This window comes from Tauraco erythrolophus, chromosome 7 (genome assembly GCF_009769465.1).
Source record: "Tauraco erythrolophus isolate bTauEry1 chromosome 7, bTauEry1.pri, whole genome shotgun sequence".
Taxonomy (NCBI): Eukaryota; Metazoa; Chordata; class Aves; order Musophagiformes; family Musophagidae; genus Tauraco; species Tauraco erythrolophus.
Window position 1 is genome coordinate 26,982,545 of NC_141471.1, and position 21,179 is coordinate 27,003,723.

Below are 21,179 nucleotides of genomic sequence, written 5' to 3' on the forward strand. Positions count from 1 at the left end.
AATTATGCATGTCAAATCAGACCCTCAGCTGGTATAATTCATTGTATTTACCAGAAAATCAGTGTAGCTATATTGATTTATCCCAGCTGAGCATCTGCCCCATAATGCTTCTGAGCCATGAACATGAAGATGGCACATTTCTCAGCTAGATCTTTATAAGCATTAAGTAATAATGACTGTTTTATAAAGATCAGTGGATATAATTTTACATATGCAAGCTAGATATTTAATAAGGAGTTACAAGAAATTTTATAGCATGAGAGAGGTCAAGACTTTTTGGCTTGGGTGTGGCGTGCGTGCAAGTCTCAGTGGGGCATTGTGGTGCACCGTTCTGGGCTCATCGCCCAGATGAGAAAATCTAGAGTCCTGCACCCAAATACAGTATTAGAACAATAAAGGATACTAGTTGTGTATCAGTATGAATGGTAAGCTGTCATCTTCATGAAAGGTACTCGGGTCATTCTTCACCCCGGTGCAGTGTTGAGTGCTGTGACCTCTGTTGATTTTCTTTTCATTTTGTATGGTTGCAATTATGTGCTAAAATTTTAGTGTAAGTAAATTGTAGCTAGTGTTTGCAAACTGAGGTTTTGCCGTATCACTATAAATTTTAAAACAATAGATTTTCCTTTACAAACTTAAACAGAATGTATTTCTTCCAGTTTGAATCAACAGGACTGGGCCTCAGTAGCAGCAGATTACGCACTACCCTGAACAGAATCCAGGAGAGTCTGATTGATCTGGTAAGTACCTGGATTTTGTTAATGATCAGTGGAATAGAGGTCTGTGTAGGAGATTTAAGAATTGTATCTCATCGTGACTTTCTGATTTTTATCTCTCTTCATATTCAATGTCTGTAATGACAAAAGCTTAATTTTATGATATATCATGATGTAGATACCATTATTGTATGAAATCACTTCTTTCTAATAAATAACAAAACCAGTTTAATAGCCTTTGCTAGATGTAACGACAAAGTAATGTATTTAAATCTTATAATGTATTACGGTTCATGTAATCAAAAGTGACATTCCAGTATTATCCTTATTAAATGAGACATTTAAAAAAAAACAAAACAACACAATAGATGTCTCGTTTTTCTTCAGTAAAAGAATAACAAAATGGTAAGCAGTCCTGAAGATCTATGACAAGATGGTGGAAGTAGTATACTAAGTCTTTTGCTAAGTCATTGCTGAATTGCAGGGAACCTTCCCTGATGTATTTTATGGATTATATCCCATTGGCCACTTCATGACTTATTTTCAAAATGTGAAAAGCAAGTATGGTGCTTGTGTTGCACAGGTAGTAGATTACTGTCCTTCACATCACATTACGAAGGGTAAACAGGAGACTTCAGGTAGATTTTGTGGATTCAACTGAGCAGCAGAGTTTATAGGGAAATTGCTAAGAACTATGCAAAAATGGAAATTTGTAGTTCTTTTTTTCCGCCTAAATGTAAAACCCTTCAAACATTATGAAGAAATTTCCGAAGAGTATCATAAATGACTTGTACACTAATTAATACTGTGGATGCTGCAGGAAGAATTTATCTTCTAGGGCTTCTGCCTTAGAAAGAGGTAGAAGACATTTGCTTTACTCTGACTTTCACAAGGATTTGGCACTCCACATAATTGTACTTAATGCCTTTTTAATTCCTTGAAGTATTATATCGAAACCTAAACTGTTCTTTCAGAGAAGGGTTTTGGGGCCATTTCTTGTAGAGTCAGTAGAGGGAGCATAAGATAATTAATAACCTCAGGCCTCTATAAACCAGAAAAAGGCTAGTCATATTGATATTCATCTCAAAGGCAGCGTATTCAGAAAGAAAAATTAATTCTGGGAAGATCTTGCAAACGAATCAGTTAAAGATTATGAAAAAATGTTCAATTACAAAATTAATTTTCTTAACTTACTCTGTAGTCAAAGTTCCTGACAGTGCTTTACAGTCTTGATTTTTTTTTTTTTGTATCAATCAAAATATTTTTTAAAAAATCATTTCTAGGAGTAAATTGGAAAAATAACAGGACTTCTTTTTCTTCCTCAATCATTTAACAGTGCTGTTGCAGATAATGTTAGCGTCAATTGAGATTAACAGCTATGTTCAAAGTGAGATTTGAAAGGAGAAGAAATCTTGGCTAACTACTATTAACCTAAAGGCGTTCCATGAGGTTTATTAATATCTTATGAACTTATGCTGGTCTTACGCTGTAAATAGAATTTTTTCACTTTTTGATTCATGAAGAAGAAAAAGTCTTCTGGGTATTTTTATTGTTTGCTTATTATTAAGAGTATATGAAAGTCAAAATTGATCTTTACTGTGTCATAAAATTAGTATTTCTCATGATTGTACGGACTGTTCTGAACTGCTCTCAAAATTCTCCCCTCTTATCTTAAATTACTGTAAATTGCTTGCTGAAAATATTCATGTTTGTGTTGCGAGGTTCAGTCTCATGGCCTGTTGGGAATTTTGTTTTTTTTGCATTGTCTTCTATTCATGATAACTTTATGAACGACTATGAGTTCTGTTGCATTTCAGTACCTGATGATAGCATCTTTCAATATTTTATTTTCATAAAGATTGTCCGAATCTGATAGTTCTGAATCTATGACTAAGGCTCTGCCAAAACTGCATGTAGATCAGAATTGTTTCTGTAGGCTGTCAGTGCCTGTGAAGACTGAGGTCTATGATCCATATCAAGACTGTTTAGTAATCTATACTGAATCATTCCTAGCTTTCCTCTTGGATTTTGTCCATTCCTTTTGTGAGATACCAAGTGGATGAAGGCCTGTTTATTCAGTGTTTATTGTCAGGAGAAAGAGGAATAGCTGGAAGGTTTAGAAGGCATCTCCTCCAGCTTTTTGTAGACTTTCTGTAGTTCCTGTTTGGGAATGAATTAGTGCTGTCTCATTTACATCAGATACTTTTTAGGATACTACTGTTATTATTCAGCTGAGTTTTAAGCTTCCTTTGTGAACGAAAAAGCAAAGTGGAAGGGAGGTTCCACTTCTGGCAAAGTAAAACCAAGCAGCTTTAATATTTTTTCTCACATCTTCATAGCATCTTCTGTATGAAGAGTATGGAGGTCAATTGGAGGCATTCCCAATAAGACCTTATGGAGCTGCTCTAGTCTAAGTTTATACTTCCCTATTATTACAATGCAAGAAGTGTGTGCCTTTTTAATATATACTATACTTACAGTATACTAACCATACTTGAGACATAAGTACTATCCTGGTTTTCAGTTGGACCACTGAGAAACACAGAGTTGGGTTTCTGGCTCATGTCCACAGAGCAAAAAGGCTGAAGCAACTTAAAGAGCTTCCTCTCCTCTTTCTTGCATCCCTCCTCATGCATCACGTACCCCCTGCATCTGCTGGAGGGTCCTTGTCCCCTCTAATCAGTACTCAAATATAGCTGAATCACTTCTCCTCTGTTTCGCAATTTAATACTTCATAGCAAAGCCAACTGTACTTTATAAACTGCAGCAAGTCCACTGCAGTTTAGATTAATGTTTTAGACTGTGAACAGGAAATTGCTGAGGTATGAACATGTGTTCAGTCGTGTTAACTTCATCACAGGGCAATAACGTGACACCTCAGCTATGATACATTTTATTCAATGTCCATATGCTCCTACACTGATATAATAATAAACATTATAGTAAACAAAAAACCCCAAGCAGTAACCACCAAACCTCACTACTTCAGTTGGAAGTAAAAGACCCCTCCTCCTCATATTTATGATACAAAAACATGTTTGTAATTTGGATTTTTTTTTTTAATTTGGATGTCTTGTAAGATGTAATCAAAATGACAATGATGAAGGGACTTAACTCTTTACAAGGTTGAGCAAGCATGTTCTTTAGGCACTAGTGTTTTGAGTATGCTTCCTATTTAAAATTGTTATAAAACATACCAGTAATGAGGTTTTGTCCCACCATGGCTTTTGGTAATCTCTGTGCTAATATTGACACTGGTTTAAATACGTTTAGTTAAAAAATAAATAAAAGAGGCCTACTGATTAGCAAAACTGTATTTGCTTTCTTATAGTAAGTTACGTGGAAGTGTTCTGGGGGCTTACAGTAATCAAGTAACCAGTTTTCTGCATCTAAGCTCTTTGTCTTTGCCTCAAGGAAATACTTGTAGGCTAACTCAAAAGAATAAAAATACAAGAACTTTGAGTATTTGTTTTAAAGTGGATTAGGGTGCAGTTTCATTTCTGAGAGGTAAGAGAACAATATGACTTTCAAAAATGTGTGCGGCTACATTGCACTGAACTTTATATGTGTATTTGAATTTCATATTTAGGCCTTTCTACAGCTGGTACAAAATAGCTTCAGTACAGGTTTCTGCTGTGCAGCAGCCTCAGAACTAATAATTTGGATCCTCCAGAAATAGCTCTCTACAAGCTGTGTTTCATTCATACCTGCAGGATGTGTTAAAAGCAAAACATGAAAAAAAGTGGAAGGGGAAGAAAAAGTACTATTGTTTCAGCCTCACGGTGCTGAGGTGCAGTTTTGGTTAGGCCAAACACATCAAAACAAGGACCTGTTTCTGAGCTGCCTACGTCTCTTCACTGACAGTTCCCCTGGGTGGGACATGTAGAGATACCTGCACTTGTGTTTGTCATTTCTAACAGGAACATGGTTTTGGAACAGTAGTGATGTTCGTATTAGTCCACTGAGACCAGTAAGCCCCAAGTAGGTACAAGGTGTCAGTCAGATTGATGTGGTCCGTGATAATTGGCGATTCAGAAGGGAAATTTCTGTCTTTGGCTTTTGGGCTCTTTCCTCACAAAGTATGTATCTTTTGGCAGAGACAGTAGGTTAGAGATTGATGGTGCAGAGATGAAAAGTGTAGATTTTTCAGCGGTACAAATACGATAAGGAATAATGGGAGGAACTTTTTTTTTTTTTTTTCTTCGTGCCTGACTTTCCAACCCGTTTTGACTTTGACCCTTTGATGCTGTGGAACGATATGGTTCACTTACGCTAGTCCCAGTTCTGGAGACAAGCAATTCAGTTTTACTTAAAATGTCACAGCACAGTCCTGAATTACTTAGTGTGGACATGTACCCTGTTACGTCCTGTTTGGCATACCAGTGGCAAGCTCTGGAGAGTCTAGTCTGTGGAATTTGTTACTTGACACAGCAGCGCCTAGCACAGGGTGCTGCTCCTAAAAGACATAGCTAAGTTCCTCACTGAAACAGGAGCCATGAGCTCTGATTCTTGGTGAGATTTTGTTTGGCTGAAGATAATTTCCGCAACTTCTACAACCCTTGCTTGGTCTCCTTCTCTTTCAAAGAAAAAAAAAAAAAAAAGAAAAAAAAAAAACACGCACCAAACAATTTGTGGAGTTTTTTCTTCTTCTCTTTGAAAAGATTTGTACAACAGACATAGTGACAATGTTTAAGGTGGTGTGTGAATTGCTCGTCAAGGGAGCTCCATGTATGCAAAAGAAAGTTCTGACATGACAAGCACTTTGAAAATATGCTAGGTCTTCTGCAGCTGTTTTGCTTCCTCACGTTATTCATTTAGAGCTCTTCATACAATTCTTTTTTCGTTTGACTGTGTTACTCAAGTAGACTGGAATGATTTGCTCAAGTTTTCTAGCTTGTTTGAAGAAATTTTCTGGGTTTTGGCAATTGCTTTGTCTCTCTTTGGACAGTCACTGAGCCATCTCATTTTAGTCGCTTCAGACTCTTCTTGCTGGGCACCCAAAACTTGGACTGATTCCTAGTCCCAGACGAGTGCAGGTGTCCAGAGTCGCAGCTGAGCACCTGGGAACCAGCAGCAGTTCCTCCTGGAAATCTTCCTTTGGATAAGAAAAACGCTGCGGTAACAATGTATGCAACCAGACTGGCTTGGCTTACGTGTTTTTGTAAGGTAGTGGTTCAGGTTCCCAAGGGCGTTGCAGTGGCGTTCTTTTCTGCAGAGGCTAATTTGATATTTATTTTTTAAAGCATAGTTAATGACTCGTTTTCTCAGTTGTGTATCAGCACACAGTGATTCCTTATAGAGGCCTTGTTGCATGAGGGTAGACAAGATAGTTAATAAACTTGCTAGCTTTTGGCAATTTTTTATGCAAAAAGTCTGCCGTTTAACTGTGGACACTAAGAAATAAATGAAATGCAAAGATCCCAGAAGTTTCTACGCAAATTTTATTGAAGTCTGTTACTGAACTCAGCGGGACTGACCCAACCGAGGTTTGGGACGTGCTTGTTTTGTGACAAAGAGCATGGAGGATCCACACTCTTGAAATTGGGAATCTTGTGCCTACTGCTAGGCAATGCTGATCAACTCAGCCCCGGGGTCTGTGCCAAGTGTGTGCATTGTGAGTGTTGACAAGCTCGGAGATCCTTTGCACAGTACTTCGTAATGCTGTAAAGGTATCACTTCCCTGCAAAGGGTTGTAAATAAATAGAACATTAATAGCATGGTTTCTCAAGATGGTTTGTTGTTTGGCTTTTAATGATCTGCTCTCTTAAAGCGTGTTGCATGGTGATCATGGTAGTAGCTTACATTGTTTGCAGTACTATTCTTGAACCTTAACACATTTACATCATATTCAAAAAGCACTGCTACCCTTGAATCAATGTACTTTTGCAATTGGCTTTAACTGTCGTTTTCACCATCAAGTTTCGAGACCGTTTAGGGATCTGTAAGTTTAAGGAGGAGGGAAAAAAACCCTGACTTGTTGCTTTCAGTACATTTCTTCTAATAAAAAATTCTTGTATATTAACCAACCGCTTGGAGTTAGTTGAGCTATTTTCAGGCAGCCTTTGAACATAATGAGTTATGCTTTCTTTTATTCAGTGTTTATTTTCTTATACTCTATGCTCATGATATTACAGAAACTATCAATTACAGTTTCAAAACCAGATGATAGAGCTTCCCTGTATTAGGTAGACGTCTGGGGTCAGTCTGCTTTTCCTTCTCCATCAGCACACATCAAGTTCTTGGTTGACAGTGTCGGTATGTCAGAGCTGCTGTACACTGCTCAACTACCAGAACCTTTTCAGGTAGTCTGGTTGTTTTCCATGCCTTTCGAACACCACTTACTCCTTTAAGATCAGGATATCTTCAGTAGCATTTAGGGGTATTGCTATTTGCTCATAGCATAAACAAAACTAAAATTGTTCCTATTGAGTATGTATATTAAATCAAAACAATTCTAAAGCTGAAGTCTTATGCAGAAAGTATTAGATCAGGAGAAGCTCAGTTTTGAAAGATTATTGGTTATTAGTGTGATCTGCAGAAGATCTGCAGAACTCTGTGTGCTGGGGAGAAGTTGTGGGGTTTACTGTTTTTTGTTTAAAGTTAGTGAAAGCGGATGATTATAATTAACTGTCAACTGTCTCCGCCATAAATGGCAGATAATCAGTTATTTTGGTCATAAGTTCTGTTGGAAAACGGAAATAAATGCATTTTTCTAAGCTTATCATGAGATCAGGCCCCTTAAAAATGTCTCTCTTGCAAATTGCATGTCAAACTTTTGACTTAGATAATTACCTTAGGTAGTTTATACTTCTGATTTAGATAATTAGTTTATAGTCTCTTCTTCCCACTATGATGGAAGGCTTAACAGAGATTTGTCACTGGGTTCAGCCAAACTATTGAAATGAAAATGTTCTTTTGTTACAGAAGACATTTTTTGGAGGAAGAGATTAAAGGAGAGGCTTGTTCCTCACACATATAGATTTATTTGGGATTTTTCTTCCTATTTAATAAAGAATTTATTCTTGGGAGTAAACAATTGAATGCTAAAGTAAAATACCCAACAATTGATCAAACAATATCACGCTTACTCTTATTTGATACCTGTTATTTGCTAATACATGCCTTTCTGTTGTAAAAACACATTCCAGATGAAATTTAATTCAAAGATAGGTATTGCATAAAGATACTTTCCAAAGCACATGCTATAGCTCATACTACTGTTATTAGCAACCCTTAAAAAGGTAAATCAGTCATAAGCCTGCTTTAATACTTCTGTATGCTGATATTTTCAGGCCTTTATAGCAAAGCAGCTTTTATACATAATTGCTAGTTGTGTATGCCAATCATAGGTAGCATTAGAAAACTCAGTTCTTTTCCTATGACAGTATAAGGGAGACTAAGACTAGAGGAAACTGAATAGATAAGACCCACTGTAAGGTGTCTGCACAGAGTGCTGGCTAACCTGTACTGCTGGACCTGCTACAGTTGATTCAGTTATTGTTCGGATAAGTTTGGTGCTTTTGATGATTTTTATTTTTTAATTCCTGTGATTTTTTCTTTTTTCAATTTGGCAAGGAAGGAGAAAAGTATCTTACAGTTTGCATCAGTTCCACGTGTACCTTGAAATTATTTTATCAAATCTGTATTTTGCCCAGTTTGCTTACAAGGATGTTATGTGGGCTGTAATATGTTTTAGATATATCACAGTTCTGCGATGTCAGCAAGACCTGCTGCTCTGATGCAGAGGAAAGCTAAGCAAGGTTCTTCTGCTTTGCCATAGCTGTCTGCATGCTTGGAGCTGGGTGCTACAATATGTTCTCAGTGTAACTTGACATTTCTTGAAATTAAAGTTGAGCTGGCGCTATTTAATTTCCTGACTTCTACTCTCCTCCTCTTCCTCCTCTTGCGATTTGCATCGTTTTGCCCAGTTTCAGTTTTATGGGACTTTACCTGTTCTCCATGGGGACTCAAAGGGAATCTCTTGACAACAGAGATTCTTGCAGATTTTCTTTAAATTACTGGAAGGGTTAACTTTAACAAGTCCAGTTCATTGCAAAACATCCAATTTCTTTAAATAGCCTGTAGCCTTTTTTCCTGTTCTAGCCTGAATGTTTGCACCTGTATTGCTGCTTTCAATCATTTGATCATTTCTGTTAATGAAGGCTGGAGGAAAAAACACATGCATCACTGAAACCCTTTCAGAATGATATTGTACTTTTCCTGGGGATTGGCACACCAGCTGTTTCCTTGGGCTTCTTTTTTGCTATCAACATGCTTTTGCAATGCTTTTTTAAAGTTTTTTAGAACAAGTCAGGAGAATGAAACATTGATACTATATTTGGCCTGTTGAAACAGAGTTTAACTCCCTGGTTGAATGCAAGTATGTCTTTGATTTAGCCAGTTGTCTCGTGTACATTTTGTGTCTTCAAGTGCAACACGATTCCAGCATTTAAAAGGGTTCACAAGATGTTTACCTTCATGGGAAGCAGGCAAGTCGAATAAAGCTGTTTAAAATGTGTCTTGATACTGAAGAGACCGGCAACTTTGAAGTAAAATAAATACAAAATTAAGTCTTTATAATATTTATTTTTTATGTAATTTGTAATTAGTCTTTGAAAGAAACAAAGACGCTTAAATCTTTACCACAGATACTGTTCCCCCAGCTCTGGGGCTCACTGTTTCTGCTAAGAATAGAGAATTGGTTGGTGAGCTGTGGGTTTGTTTTTTTATCATGTGTAAAAATGTCAAAGCTTCTCATTTTTTGTTTTGGGGTTTTTTTGAGAATGACATGAAGTGAAAAGAAAAGGCAGATAAAGAGGGGATTTTGACAGTTAATCAATGATGTCTTTTGCTCAGTTAGTATTTTTAAAGAATTGACCGTTATGCCTAGATGATTAGATGTTATTGCCTGTGTGCACTGTACTTGTAGATGTGCTAGGTGGGTGTCTTCAGAGCTACTTGAAAGAAGTTACATGAGTTTTAGCAAATGCTCTGGCCTTTTGGCTTATTTATCCATTCTGATAAATTCAGCAGAATGCAAACTTCACTGTATTGTGAAATGTCTGGCCAGTTTACTTGCAAATTTATGTGGCTGAATGTGAGCACGGCTCAGAGCAAAGAAAAACAATTTTTCAAATAACAGTGAAGTGGCTAGCCTTTATAATCATTCCCGTGCTCAGTGCAACTGTATCTGATAGCATTTACCATAAGTTTCTTTTAGAAGTTTTGTCGTCTGCTCATTGATCTACTTCTGTGAGATCTTTTTGTGCTACAAATGATGTGCTGGTGGTATTGCTCAGTCTTTGGTTTTAATGTCAGAATTTCTGTGGGGATCCTTCATGGCTCCCTGCCTTATCTGCTTTCTGCTTCTGTAACCAATTACAGAATTTTTTTTTTGAAGTCTGAGGATACTTTCCTTGCCTTTGATAGTGAGAACTCCACTTTCCCAGTCTGTGTTCTGTTCCATCTGCTGTAGCCATATTTATGGTTGTATTCGACGTCTTCAGGAGATGCAGATCTGAAAGAACCTTTCTGAGTTTGGAAGTCCAGCTCCCTGTTGCCTTGGGCTGTCACATCACAGGAGGCAACTGTCAACTAGCATCCAAGATAAAGTGGAACTTGTGATCTTTTTATTCCTCCACATCTCAAACTATTTTTAATAGCTCAGATACTATTACCTTCTTGGTTGTCTTATATTCTTAATGTCACGTTTGGCTTGGCTTTCATCCAAGTCAAAACCACATTCTGGTGCTGCTTTCTCTGTAGCAGTGAAGTTTTGATCTTTCTACTCATTCTGTATCACTTAAATTCTCACCAAGTTCTTGCACATTTTGACATAATTAATTTTCATCTGCCTTGTCTTTAATTGCTGCAATATAACCACAATGGGTCTGTCATTTGCTCCCAGAATAATCTTCCTGTTGGTTTTCTCCTTTTCACCTCGTCATTTGTGCAGTACCTTTTCTCTTGGCTTTTCAAGATCTACAGTGCATCTTCTTCCTTGTCTCAATCCTGATATTTAGAATGAGTTAGACTACCGCTTAATTCCGTCAGTGTTTCTAGTGCTCACTGCTGTCCTTTTCTTCTTTGGCAAAACTATCTGAAACACGGGTGCACAGCAATTACTCTGTTTCATGTCACTTCTCACAGTTGTTCTCTGCTGTGAAGACTAGAAGAAACTCCTGGTGACTGTTGTGGTCAGCTTGAGTCTATTTTTCCTTCCTCCTACTGCTGATTCTTTAGTTACTTCACTGCAATTTCCTCTCAATTAATTTCTATCTCCAATTGGGAAAAAAATCCCTGAACTGCAAAGCTGCTTTTATTATCATATTTTTGGCTTCATCTTTGTCCAGTTTTGCAGCAATATGAGAATTACTCTCATTTGCTTTTGAGTCCAATCTTAAATTGGACTTAAATTCATGTTTAAGCATTATCGTTGTCATATTGGCTGTGTGTTCATATGTTGTTTTACAGCAGACATATTGTGCACCTGATCTTGCTTATGAAGAAATTATTTTTACCCCTACTTTAGACACTTATTGCCCAAATTTATTTTTCTTCCATACTAACAGGCTGATTTGTTGTGGCACCTGTCTGGTCCCAGAGTTTCTATCCCAGCATCGTGAAAGACTCTTCTTAAAAAATCAGTGCCGAATCATGCCTACCTTCTGTACCTGTTTTGTGTTATGCATCACCTTTGCTTTGTAGCATTTCTCATATTTTTATAGCCTGTGTGTAAGCAGTAAGCATGGTATGAGTAATTAATTTAAAGCCAGAACTAGGTTTGTGTTTTCATGTCCCAATATGGTTTTGGCAAATAGGTAAGCTTCAAAGGGTGTCCATTTATATACCTACTTAGACCAACATGATACCTCTGGGAATTTCCTCTTTCTGTGGTTCCTGTTCTAGCTGTAACTTGTACTTACATTACTCAAATGTAGAAGTGGGGGTTTTCCCTTCCCGCCCTTCCTCCTCCCCGTTTCCCCATGCATAAGTAATATTTCTTTGGTTTGTCTACTTGTTTGGTGGTTGTGAGATTGAACAGACTATCTCCAAGGGTGAGAAGTCAGTCTCCCAGTAGGCCTGTATGGCCGTTAAGGTGAAGGAAGAAGTTTGTTCTCTATCTTTTTCTTTTTTTTTTCCCCTGAGATGGATATTGATCTACATGATGTGGGTTTTTTTCACCTGTTTGAATACCATGCTGCTTAAATAGAAAAATCTATGGTCGTCTTTTGATTCAGGCTTGATTTAAATTACAGTTTAGGATTTGAAACATTCCTTCATCTTATCTGTCATCTGAAACTGCTGAAACGGAGCCATTCTTGCTGTTTTTGTGGTTTTTCAGTTGTTTAATTCTTTGTTTTAGGAGGTATCTGCTGACCCCACAGGAAGTCTCACAGCTGCTGAAGAGAGAAAGGAGAAGGTGCCAAGCCCACATCTCAGTCATCTCGTAGTTTTGACATCTGGCAATTCGCTGTATGGTTTGGCAGAGAGAGTGGTGGCCACGGAATCCTTGTAGGTTTTTTCACTGTAGGCTGCATTTTGTGGTCACTGGAAGCTATGGATTGTTTAAGATTCTGTTATTACAAGCCAAAACCTTATGGAGATGTCAAATATTCCTACTACTTAATGTGATTTTAAATATAAGTGATAGAGGTAATTTCTTAATTAGAGGTAGTGGGACCTAACCATCTGTCCTAACCACCTGCAAGCACAAGCAATGAAATTTTGCTGCAGGTGGTCCAATAATTTGTGACAGTGCAAGACCAAATCTAACAGGAAAAATATTTAACTTTATTGAGACTAAAGGGAGTATTTAATCTGTATGGTTCATTTAAACCTTACATTAAGTACTCAAATGCTGATGGCTGAGACTCAAAACTGCTTCGTTTATATTGATTTAGCTTGGATTGCAATGTGCTTTGCAATGGGTGGAAGTTTACCTATGAAGAAGAGATTATAACAAGTGAGCAACACAAAACTCTTACAATGTGATCAAAATAGTACTAAGAGTCAGATGAGAACATTTTTTCCCCCCACAAAAGATGACATTTACAGATTAGAAGTTCCTTTTAAAAATATATTTTAAAAGGAGCTTATTTTCTTTTACATCCATTTATGCTTAGTTAGAAATGTATTTTTTTGTTATTAACAAATCCTAACCCTGAGAAAGTATTTGATCTCATGTTCTAGCTTTTAAAGATTCACTTGTATATAAGTAATTAGAAAAGTTATTTTGGAATTCTGACATAGATTTGTTAATATTAATATTGACTGCTCTGCAGTATATAAATTACGGGACACTTGTCCACTGACTTTACTAGGCTTTGGATCAGACTTTTGCAATGTATCCTGAGTAAAATAGACATAGGAATTGATGATATTCAAACCATCGTCTCTTTATTAATGCATTTTCTTGTTTGCAATCGTATTTGAAAATTGTCAGAATTGAGAATACTTGTTGATGCACTGGCATGAAACTGGTACAGTTCTTCTCAGGATTAAATTTTCCAAGGTTAAATATCTTTACTGCCAAGTATGTCAACTGTAGAGAAAAAGTTGTACAGAGACATGCCAAATGTTGCATTTAGTTCATAGTAAATTTTCTTTGCTTTCAAAGGGTATTTCTGGCTGAGCAGTTTGAATTTCTTCAGCCTCATCTTGATGCAGTGATGCCAGCTGCTAAGAAGCCTTTTCTTCAGCAATTTTATTCTCAGGTCAGAATTGTGTATTTCACAGCTGATTTTAAACAGAAGATTTGAAACTTGTACAATATGGTGCAAATACTTCTATGTCATAGTTATATATTGCTCTTTTTAGCCAGAAATTTACTGATTTGGATTTTATTTATATTTTGTTTCAGACAGTGTCAACTGCTAGTGAACTACGTAAACCTGTTTATTGGATTGTTGCTGCTAAAGCCATTGATTATGAACAAATGCTGCTTCTCATGACTAATGTGAAATGGGATGTGAAGGAAATCATGTCACAACACAATATATATGTAGATGCTCTCTTAAAGGTGAATACTTTCTGGGAAACAGTGCGCTAGAGTTTATATAAACATTAAATTACTGTAATACTTCACTAAAACTGTTCAAGTTGCATGGTCAGAGCAATACAGCATCCTGACAAAGGACATAAGGACGTCTGTCCATAATTTTCGTTGTTCTTGTTGGTGACAGATTGTTTTGAGTGCTGGTTTTTTGACTACATAGTGAGTGGAAGTGACTACAAAAGTTCAATGAGCTTCATGTCTAAGTTTTGAATGGCAGATAAATGTGTAGTAAATAGAGTAACACTGAAGAAAATCCAGTGGCCTGAGATCGTGGTTTATTTTAACAATGACTATTTGCTGTTCTGCGTAATTTTATCAGTTGTTGGGCTATAGATCAAACCAGCACCAATAATGATGGTACACTATCTAATTGAAGTTGCTATATTTAGAAGTTAGCATTTGAAAAAGAAGGTAAAAGGGAAGTTATTCACCCAACTTCTTAATTGCATTCAGTAGAAATGGTTATACAGTTACTGTGTCTTATGGCACACAGAAACAGTTCTTGTGAGAATCCCTCTCTCATACTCTTATATATGCCTAAATGATGTTTCTAAAAGTCTTTAGAAGGAATTTCTGGCAGTGGTACAATTATACTAATTCTTATAGAGAAACTGAAAATTTTATTTTAAAGATATATGAAGTATGTATCACAGAAAAAGTTATGCATCTGTATTGAATAACAGTTTTGATTACACCTTTGTACTTTGTAGCTGTGTTCTGCTTAAAAAAAATCGGCACAAGGAAGAGAGAATCTGATGGAGGATATATCATTGCACTGAATTTGACTGAATCTTTGTGATTACCCTTCTTTATGCTGCCATGGCTTTTTGAGATCAGTTTGTATTTACAACATTTGGCCTCTGCAGTAGAACTTTTTGCTTTTCTGAGTGTGCAACTGCTGATGAATTTGCTTCAGGGCTAAAACCATTTAAAACCATTTCTGACCTCTACATTATGTAGCTAATAATATTTGCTAAAGAAGCTTTTAGATTACTGCTAAGCAATTAGTGATTTGCTGCGTACCCTGCTTCCTCTTGCCAAATTCCTCTTTTAGAAAATTTGTGTTAAACACCAATTACTTGGTCAGATATTAGGTTAAATTGTTTACTTAGATTCCCTTCTGATTTTCTTCACTTACTGAATTTTTGATGGGGGGAAAAAAGGAAGGGGAAAAAAAAAAAAAAAAAAAAGAGGAATAAACCACCCAGATTAACAGCCTTGGAATGAAAGCACTTTCTTGGACAAGGATGGTCTTAAAAGGCCGCAGTACAAACTGTTTTTGCTGGTTACACAGAGCAGTTCATTATCAGTCTGCTTTATGTTTAAGTCATTTGATACTTTTTTAAATGATAGAGGCGTTAGTCATTGGCAACGGGCTTGTGCTTCACTTTATGTAAGTCACAAAATCATTGTAGCAGTAGTTATGTTCAGTTATGACTAGTTTGTGACTCGTAGTAACAGCTCAAATCCATCCAGGTCATTGATTTTTTTCAGGTGGAAACAGATGCCTTCCCTCAACCTGAATTGTTATGTAGTGCTACAGTATGCTCCTAAACTGCTAGATTTGGACTCTCTTCAGCTCCTTTTAAAGCATGAGGGAACTATCTAATGTGAAAGGTTGAAGAATGAAAAGTACAATATTTATGAGCTTCTCTTTGAAAGCTGATAGGGCAGGTATTTAGAGGGATAAAGAGATGGTCACTGGATTTTCTTCAGTGGCTATATATTGACTTTAAAAAAGTTAAAGATGAGTTTAGGAAGCGAGGCAATGAAAATGGCCTTTGAAGGATTAGCTACTTGGTTAATTTTCAGAGGTGTCAGTTTCAGAGAACTACATCTCTGGGGAACAGCAGTATTTCCTTTTTGAAAAAGAATTACTGAGGTAATGTTGCAAATAATACTTTAGAAAGTGGTATATGTTCTACTTGACACATTAAGCTTGTCTCTACTCTACAGTCTGTGCCCAGTAAGCTTCTCTGCTTTGCTCTTATTTTTCAGTATTCTTTCATGTGCATTTCTAATTCTTTGTTGTTATTGTTGGTAGGGGTGTACAGAGTATCATCCCTTTTACGCTAAAGGAATAATGATTTTTTATGTTTCATCAGGAATTTGAAGAATTTAACAGAAGGTTGAACGAGGTGTCTAAGAGAGTCCGTATTCCACTGCCAGTCTCCAACATCCTTTGGGAGCACTGCATTCGCTTGGCCAATAGAACTCTCGTGGAAGGGTAAGTAGTTCATGAATGTCTTGCTTTTGGGGTAAACATGTCTATAGTGATAACATCTATTATAGGGAATTAAAAGTTCTAATTTTGTTGTGCACTGATAGGCCCTTACGCTTTTGGGGAGCCTAAAAAATATCAAGGCTTAACGTAACCCTTAGCGGTTATTTCATGGAGTCTGCTACAGCATTAAGCCTAAAGGGGATGGTCTTGTACCTAGATACTGCTCAAGAATGACATCATCTTGAGTGTTTTATTGAAGCATTTGAAACATAGTGTCTATACAAGAAAATTCTATCTGAAAATCATCGTTTCCCGATTTCTGGTGATGCCATTTGTCTTTGCCAGGAAGAAAGATGGATTTGTCAGCCCTAGCAGTTATCGTAGAGTAGCCATGGAGCAGGATTTTTCCAAATTCACCAAGAATGGAGAGATATCTTAGTTGGCTTGTTGAATAGAGGCTCAAGCACTTTAGTCAGGAACTGCTACTACACGTTGTTCATCCCACCCTCTTAATCAGTGTCCCAGTCTTTTCAGCGTCAATATTGTAGCCTGAGTATTGTAGTCTTTTCATCCATTGCATTTATTTTTGTATTCTTGTCCTCTTGCTACCTATGTCTGGGCTCTCATCGCAACTTCTTCTACATCATAGAATATGTGCTGTCTTCCACTCTTTCTACATATGTTGCTGTATTTCTTTCCTGGATATCTTTACCCTATGCACTCCCTACAGCCTATTTTAGTTCTTTCCATCCCACTCTCCTGCTGTCTGTTCTAATTTAGGACCTCAACAACATCCTTCTTTTCCAAGTGTTAGCAGTTTATTAAGGATCATCAGCTTCCACTGAATATATCAGCTTCTCTGAATATCTCCATAACCTCTTTCATCTCTGATTTCCATGAAGGTATGGAATTAAAAGCCATGCAGGAGGTGTTTCTCCTTCAGTCAGCCCATCAACTGAAATTGCTTTTATCAGGCTCTTCACTGAGGGAAGAATCATCTCCAGTACAGTCAGCCATATCCTTCTTTAAATTTTGCCCTGCCCTATCTCCTATGTTCTCTTCTGTTTCCCATCCGGCTTCTTGAAACGCTTCAGCATGTCCTATTGAGAATCATCGTCCAGTCTTCTCTGGAGCTCCAGAGGGCCTGTGCCTGTAATTGTACCTATAAGGGTACAATTTCTTCTTACTCTTAACCTGATCTTGCTGTGTATCCAGTTTCCAGCTGCATGTTTCTGCTGCCTGCTTTGCATCAGACCTAATAATTTAGGGACTGTGTAATTCACTTTGATGAACCAATGGAAGACTGAGCTTGCTTTAAATTTGTCACAAAGGAGGAGTGGAAATAGTGGGACAGGATTGTTGCTTGTGGCAGCAGCCTGTGGGTGGGCTGAAGTAAGTCTATCAAGACACTGTGCCCCAGACCAAAGCTTTTTTGTTCCCTGTACACAGCTGAAATTGGTCCCTGTACACAGCTGAAATTGGCACAGTTAAAGGCATTGCAATGTCATTTCCTTTGATCTTGACAAATGCATTTTCTTATCCATTTGAAAAACTGCAAAGATCATTTTCCTCATTTGTTGTCTTATCACCCCACTGTAATCCTTCCTGGTATTACCCTGCCCTTCTTCTTTGAGCTCAAACCTGTCACCAGTTTTCTGTCAATCTACTCTCATTAAAACATTAACCTCTCACAGAGATTAGCCCATGCTGCCACCCTTTATCCTCTGGTTATTGTGGGTGGTTTTGAACAAAAAGCTTTGTGCGTTTCTCTGATGCTGCCACTATTGGTTCACCAAGCTCCTGGTGACCGTTTCTGAAGCTGCCACGTTACCTTTCAGACTTCAGTGGTCACAATCTCTTGACTAAAGCCACTGTCTAGTGTGCTGATCAGCATTAATTTCATTTCCTTTAACCCACCTCTGGAAAGGTGTTCAATGTAGGATTTTTAATGGCTTTGGGGGAGGGTGGTGGTGATTTTTTAAGTAGCATTGGATACAATGGGATTCTGTTCTATGAGTGGGGCTAAAACATATTATCGTAATGCAAATAAAACTGCATCAGACATCCTAAGAGGAGTTCTTGTCTGCTTTTAACTTAAAACCATAATTACATTGCTCCTCAAGGCTTGAAGGACTAAGTTAAACAACCTTGAGAAGTAAGATTCATTTTTATTTCCCCCTAATTTTTACTTTTCACTCTGTTTCTCTTTTCAGTTACGCCAATGTAAAGAAGTGCAGCAATGAAGGACGTGCCTTGATGCAACTGGACTTTCAACAATTCTTGATGAAACTAGAAAAGTTGACAGACATTAGGCCTATTCCAGATAAAGAATTTGTGGAGACCTACATTAAAGCGTACTACCTAACAGAAAATGACATGGAACGCTGGATAAAAGAACATAGGGTAAGAGTTAAATTTTCATTCTTTTACTGTCTATTGGGAAAATTCACCATGATGATAGAATCATGCTAACAACTCTAAATGATCAATGCTTCTATGTGTTAAAAATTAATATATGCATATATTAATTTATTTTAATAAAATCTCTATGGGAGGCAGTCTAAATATAAATGTGTGTGTGCATGCGTATGTTCATTACATTTATTATCATATGAAGTTAGTATGTGTTCGTACTGATTCAACATCTGATGACTGGGAAGGGTGAATAAGCCTGTCACATCTACCTACTGTATGAAAAAATGTAGAGAACTAGAGCAAAGCGAAGTTGAAAACATTTGTGTGCTCTTCGGAACATGCCACAGTGCACATCTTAATCGTGAAGAAGTATGGCTTGAAATCACACCGTGAAGTTTTACTTTGCCTTTAGGAGTAGATTGCTTAAACTAGGTTGTAAGGCACAATGGAAAAGTCATTGCCTTTTCTTCCTTCATTTCGTAATACTGAATCAAGAGCAGCATTGCTCTCTGAGGTAAGTCTTCAGTTGTGTTTTGAAAGCAGTTAGCATGCTTTCATGGTAGCATGACCTAACAGTTATAACAGGGCTGCGTAAGTGATAGTCACATGCTGTTGGAACTGCCCGTTGTTCAAGTGAAAAGCCTTTTAAAAATGAAGTGTTTTGAAATCTTTATTTTGGGATTAATTTAAATCCCACTAGAAATTGACGAAAGAAATATGTCTTTAATTAATCATTTTCTTTGTTACACCTGGAGCCACAAGTGAGATTATGAGCTGTTGTTTGATGACCTACATGGAAAAACTCTTGTTTGAACCTACTGGTGGAAGCTATATTTTGGATAGTGTTAAATATAAAGGTACTACTGGCAAATGTGCTGTTTTGACAGGTGTTAAGAATTCTTGTCTTAGCATTTTTGCCATTTTTTCCTCCTTTATCATGTACTGAAATTAACATTGCTTGGAGACCCTGTAGACAGAAGTATTTAGAAGCTCATTGGAAATGAGAAGTCAAAATAAAAAAGATCAACTTTTGTCACAGTTTGTTTAGAAAAATATTTTTGTGTTAAAAGCTTATCTCATTTGCATATATATTTCCCACCACACCTCCCAAAGAATGGAAAATAGAAAAAGAATTGATTTAGATACACATGTATTCACAGAATTACTTTCTGTGAACTCAGTCCAACACTACTAAAGTCGTAGGCATTTTCCATTATAATCTGCCATGTAGCGAAATACAGTTTTCTCCTCTGCCTCAACTATGAAAACTATCCAGACCTGACTTAACTACCGCTTTAAATCTCCCTTGTGTACTGACTGCTGCTATCAGTTGAAAAGTCTACAGTGTGTATGTCTGCAGTTTTTAATTTTCCATCTCTGTCTGGTGTTTTATTCTGCCATAACATTATCTGGTTTTATTTGCCAGGAATATTCCACTAAGCAGTTGACCAATCTGGTGAATGTTTGTCTGGGCTCCCACATCAACAAAAAGGCAAGACAGAAGCTGCTAGCTGCTATTGACGACATAGACAGGCCTAAAAGATAACTGGAGAAAGCTGCTTTCCTCGTGACTTACACCTTATTTCTGTTCACGTGAAGCATGCAGACGAATCTCTCATGGACTAATGACAAAATTCTCTTAAAAACCATTATGTATGACCTTTCTTACCAGCATTGGAGATGCTCTGAAGTGGCATAATGTTCTAAAATACGACTTTTCTAATCTGTAGAATTCTTTTCTGTTGTATTTCTTCTTTTTTTTTCTTTTTTTGTTACTTGCCCTTAGTAAAGAGCCACTGTATGTGTATCATTGGTGAGCTGTATATTTTGCAAAACTCTATACTGTAAGTAAAATCAAAATCGGAGAGAAACACATTGGCTTAATTTATAGTTGACGCCTTTTTTTAATAAAAGGGCTACTTGAGAATATGATTTCTTTCCTCCCTGCTTTCACCCTCAGAATTTATGCTTTATTATGGACTAGTGTAAAATGAAAGGAAATGTACAATATTTGATCGATGTATTTTGCATGTGGATTAAGAGTGTGGAGCAACTAAATACTCTCGTGTTAAAGTCTCTCATCTTCATATGTATTTAAAAAGTCAGTTTATTTCAGAATTAATTTAGTCATATCAAAATTATTTACTTCAGAGTAATAGAAGGTAATAAATACTGTACACTAATATGATTTCTTTGTGAGACTTTTGTTTCCTAATTCAACAACGCAAGATGTCATTTGCAATGGCAATTAGTACTGTTTCTTTCATATCACTTCCCTTTTGTCCCTCTGCCAGTCTTCCCTGTTCTGAAGCAATAATGCCAGGGAATAGGAATAACGGGGTTTTTTGGCTAAAGTTTTGGGTTGATAGTGAGATTATCTTACTATTTCCTGCTCTGCTGTAGACTCCCTGAGTGATCCTGAGCAAAGAATTGCTTGGCTGTGTATTTGTCCTAGAAATCGATTTGTCAGAGCATCACTGACTCCACTGAAGTTTTGAGGTTTGCCTTTGGTGTAAAGTTTTAGATTTATTTTTTATTATTACATAACAAACTTTTTGCAGTGCTCTCAGACCTTTTAAAAGAAAGCATGCTAGCATTGAGTTATAGGTAAAAGAACTGACGTAAGCTTCAATCCACTAATGTATACAACATGGTAAATTCTCAGTTTCGGGTTCATGCTTGCCATTGTACTTTTAATTCAAACATGGGAGAACCAGGACTTACTGAACAAGAGCAGTACTTACTGGCAGAAAATTGCCCTGTGGAA

The 21,179-nt window shown here is 37.0% G+C and overlaps 1 protein-coding gene across 2 annotated transcripts in view; it reads left to right on the forward strand.

The window, feature by feature from the left end:
- The window catches only part of VPS50 (VPS50 subunit of EARP/GARPII complex), a 92,909-nt gene extending 72,309 nt beyond the window's left edge, over positions 1–20,600 (forward strand). For both annotated transcript variants that reach the window (XM_086614543.1, XM_086614544.1), the window contains 7 exons: positions 660–740; positions 12,082–12,230; positions 13,336–13,432; positions 13,579–13,737; positions 15,879–16,000; positions 18,211–18,400; positions 19,839–20,600. In XM_086614543.1, coding sequence (XP_086470669.1) covers positions 660–740; positions 12,082–12,230; positions 13,336–13,432; positions 13,579–13,737; positions 15,879–16,000; positions 18,211–18,400; positions 19,839–19,958 — 918 coding nt within the window. In that variant the 3' untranslated portion in view covers positions 19,959–20,600. The remainder of the gene's footprint in view (positions 1–659; positions 741–12,081; positions 12,231–13,335; positions 13,433–13,578; positions 13,738–15,878; positions 16,001–18,210; positions 18,401–19,838) is intronic.
- Positions 20,601–21,179: the final 579 nt, after the last annotated feature.